This window comes from Dipodomys ordii, unplaced genomic scaffold (genome assembly GCF_000151885.1).
Source record: "Dipodomys ordii isolate 6190 unplaced genomic scaffold, Dord_2.0 Scaffold31, whole genome shotgun sequence".
In the NCBI taxonomy this organism is placed as follows: domain Eukaryota; kingdom Metazoa; phylum Chordata; class Mammalia; order Rodentia; family Heteromyidae; genus Dipodomys; species Dipodomys ordii.
In genome coordinates this window covers 7,118,973-7,123,065 of record NW_012267247.1, presented here as the reverse complement: position 1 = coordinate 7,123,065, position 4,093 = coordinate 7,118,973, and the positions used below count along the sequence as shown (strand labels likewise).

At 44.3% G+C, this 4,093-nt stretch overlaps 1 protein-coding gene across 1 annotated transcript in view; it reads left to right on the top strand.

Moving 5' to 3' along the window:
- Prpf8 (pre-mRNA processing factor 8) overlaps positions 1 to 4,093 on the top strand; it is a 45,577-nt gene that overhangs the window by 35,978 nt on the left and 5,506 nt on the right. The window contains exons 26-29 of the mRNA XM_013016312.1: positions 301 to 610; positions 749 to 877; positions 3,645 to 3,758; positions 3,879 to 4,052. Coding sequence (XP_012871766.1) covers positions 301 to 610; positions 749 to 877; positions 3,645 to 3,758; positions 3,879 to 4,052 — 727 coding nt within the window. The remainder of the gene's footprint in view (positions 1 to 300; positions 611 to 748; positions 878 to 3,644; positions 3,759 to 3,878; positions 4,053 to 4,093) is intronic.

Sequence of the window (4,093 nt, the reverse complement as noted above, 5' to 3'; positions counted from 1 at the left end):
AAAAGAAAAAAGCCGGAAGTGGCGCTGTGGCTCAAGTGGTAGAGTGCTAGCCTTGAGCTGAAGAGCTGAGGGACAGTGCTCAGGCCCAGAGTTCATGCCCCAAGACCGGACCCCAAAAAAAAAGAGTCTCACGGACTTTCCTGCCTGGGCTGGCTTTGAACTTGGATCCTCGGATCTCAGCCTCCTGAGTAGTTACGATAACAGGGCCCAGCTTCCAGAGGTCTTTTGTAATTTTCCCAGGTGAGATGAGATTTCCTTTTCTGGGTCTCTCATTTCCCAGAGCATATGTACATTAATCAGTTATTGCGTCAACCTAGCCAAGTCTGTTTTTCCTATGGGGCTTAACTTTTCTTGCCCCCTCCATCTTCACAGTGCCTACGGAAACTGGTTCCCAGGTAGCAAGCCTCTCATACAGCAGGCCATGGCCAAGATCATGAAGGCAAATCCTGCCTTGTATGTGTTACGTGAACGGATTCGTAAGGGGCTCCAACTCTATTCATCTGAGCCCACTGAGCCTTATCTGTCCTCTCAGAACTATGGTGAACTCTTTTCCAACCAGATTATCTGGTTTGTGGATGACACTAATGTCTACAGAGTGACTATCCACAAGGTGAGTGTTAGAAGTGTTAGAAGGCAGGTGGGGCTCCATAGGCCATTGGGAGCGTATGAGAACAAATGTGTATACTGATTGGGATGAAAGCAAGATGTTTGTATCTAGGCAGTGCTAACTAATATGTTCATGGTTTAGACCTTTGAAGGGAACTTGACAACCAAGCCTATCAACGGAGCCATCTTTATCTTCAATCCACGCACAGGACAACTGTTCCTCAAGATAATCCACACATCTGTGTGGGCTGGACAGAAGCGTTTAGGGCAGGTGAGCAATTAAATTATAGTGAGGCCATTGAATCCTGCTGACTAAATCTTGTGTAAAGGGGTCAGTGATAGAGGAAAAAAAATATTACTGTTTATTTATTGAAAGGTAGGTCTCATTTGATTATAGCCCTTAAATTACTTACCTTGAGAAATATTCTTCTGCAGGAGGTTGAAGATTGTGTGAGACCCTTTATTGCTTCTAGCTGATCTTTCTGAATCTCTGATTGCTAACTGGGCTACTGGTTACTTTTTTTTTTTTTTTTTGGCTGGTCTTGTAGCTTGAACTAGGGGCCTAGGTGCTGTCCCTGAGCTTTTTTGCTCAAGGTTAGTGCTCTACCACTTGAGCTATAGTTCCACTTTTGTCCTTTTGGTGGTTAATTGGAGAGAAGAATCTCTGGGACTTTCTTGCCTAGGCAAGCTCCAAACTAATCCTCAGATCTCAGCCTCCTGAATAGATAGGATTACAGGTCACTGGCACCCAGCTCAGGCTACTGTTTTCTAAAGGGAACAGATACTTATTTAATACCTGTGCTGTTCTTGTTGAGTCAGTTTCTTTATATTTACAGCTTGTTTCCTCTAACAATAAATCCAGAAGCCTACTATCCTAAAATCCTGATCTTCGTATTTACTCTGTAGGTTTTTTTTTCATATTTTCTCATTTAAGAACAAAATCTTCTGTTTCTGTTTATCACTGTGTGTATATGTGAGCATTAAGACAGGGCCTCATGATGAAGCCCAGGTTGGCCTGGAACTAACAATCCTCCTGTCTCAGACTTCCCTGTGCTGGGATTTACAGGCATGTACCATCTTGCCTGGCTTCATCATATTTTTTCATACAGTCTTTTGTTTTTCCATTTCAATAGAATTTTAAGGCAAATCCAGATACCATGTCAGTTCGCCCATAAATCCATCCAAATCCATCTCAAGGAGGACTCCATTCTATATATTTAAAATCCATGTCATTACAAAAGCTTCCTGGGCCAGGCACTGGTGGCTCAAGCCTGTAATCCTAACTACCCAGGAGGCTGACATCTGAGGATTGCGTATCAAAGCCAGCCAGGCAGGTTAAGAAAGGCTGTGAGACTCTTATCTCCAATAAACCACCAAAAAACAAAGAGTGGCACGTGGCTCAAGTGGTAGAGTGCTCTACTTGAGCTGAAGAGCTGAGGGACAGTACCCAGACCCAGAGTTCAAGCCCCATGACCAACCAAAAAAAAAAAAGTTCGCATTTCTACTGTTACCTCAAAAATGATTTCCTAGAGCTGGGAAGGTGGCTTAGTAGTAGAGTGCTTGCCTAGCATCCATGAAGCTCTGGGTTCGATTACTCAGTACCACATATACAGAAAAAGCCAGAAGTGGCACTGTGGCTCAAGTTACAGAATGCTAGCCTTGAGCAAAAGAAGCTCAGGGACAGTGCCCAAGCCTTGAGTTCAAGCACCAGGACTGGCAAAAAAAAAAAAAAGACTTCCTAGAATTAGTTTGTTCAAATCAGCTTTATCCCCTAGCCTCATCCCCTGGCTTTTCTCTGTACTTCTAACTTGCTGCTGAAGAGTGATTGTAATAGCATATCCTGTGGGGTCTGAACCTGCTCTTCTTAAACTCATTTCCTGTAAACTCTTCTAATTTCATGTGCATTTAACTAGAATTTTTTTTTTTGTCCTGGGTATTGAACTCTGGGCCTGGGCACTGCTCTTCAGCTCAAGGCTAGCACTCTACCTTGTGAGCCACAGCACCACTTCCAATTTTCTGAGTGTTTTATTGGAGATAAGAGTCTCATGACTTTGCTGCTGGGGCTGGCTTTGAACCGTGATCCTCAGATCCCAGCCTCCTGAGTAGCTAGGATTACAGGCATGAGCCACCGTCACCCAGCTTAACTAGAATTCTTAAAAAGCCAGAGCAAAATATATTCAGGTAACCTGAGACTTATGTGGCTATGCCTATGATTCCATCTAGCAGACCTGTGTTTCTGGCTGGTTAAGCAGATACATTATAAGTGTTACGAGTTTGAAACACAAAAGTCACCTGTGACCCAGAAGATGCCCTGTGTTGAACAATCAACTTGCACTGTTCTACCACTTGAAACATGGTTACACTTCCAGCCTTTTGGTGGTTAATTGGAGATGAGAGTTTCATAGACTTTTCTACCAAGCCTGGCTTCAAACCCTTGATACCTTGATCATCAGATCTCACTTCCTGTAGCTAGGTTTACAGACATGAGCCATTGATATCTGGCTAGTTGTAACTTTATTGACTAAAGACTTGAAGACTAGGACTTGTTTGCCCAAGCTAGCTTTGAACTGTGACCCTCAGATCTCAACCTCCTAAGTAACTAGGATGAGTTACTGGTACCCAATCTTTGTGCTGCTCTTTTTTTGAAGGGGTGGGGCTTGAACCCTGGGGCCTGGATATGCTATCCCTGAGTTCTCCAGCTCAAGGCAAGTGCCGTACCAATTGAGCCACAGCACCACTTCTGGTTTTCTGGTGGTTAATTGGAGATAAGAGTTTCATGGATGTTCCTGCCTGGGCTGGCTTGGAACTGTGATCCTCAGTTCTCACCTTCCTGAGTAGCTAGGATTATAGGCATGAGCCACCAGCACCCCCAGCTTACATAGTGAGAAACCCCTTTGTATAAGTCTGTTTGACACTTTTTCGAAGTGTCTCATTCAATACCAGTGTTCATTAGGAGCATAGTTTATTTGGAGACTAGGAATCTTTTGTTCCATTTCTTCTAGGAGGGTAGACTCAATTCCTTCTCTCTTGGTTTTTAGTTGGCCAAGTGGAAGACGGCTGAGGAAGTGGCTGCCCTGATCCGATCTCTGCCTGTGGAGGAGCAGCCCAAGCAGATCATTGTCACCAGGAAGGGCATGTTAGATCCATTGGAGGTAAAAGGGCAGTCGAGCTATGAGGGAGGAAGCCTGGAGTGTCCAGGTTCCATTTCTAAGTCTCATGGACTTTCTTTCCTGGGCTGGAAGTAAATCTAATCGTGACTTTTGTCATCTTAGGTACACTTACTGGACTTCCCCAACATTGTGATCAAAGGATCGGAGCTCCAGCTCCCCTTCCAGGCTTGTCTCAAAGTGGAAAAGTTTGGGGATCTCATCCTTAAAGCCACTGAGCCCCAGATGGTTCTGTTCAACCTCTATGATGACTGGCTCAAGACTATTTCATCTTATACGGTAATAAGTCACTTGAAGAGGGGCTGGGAAGGTGGCTCAGT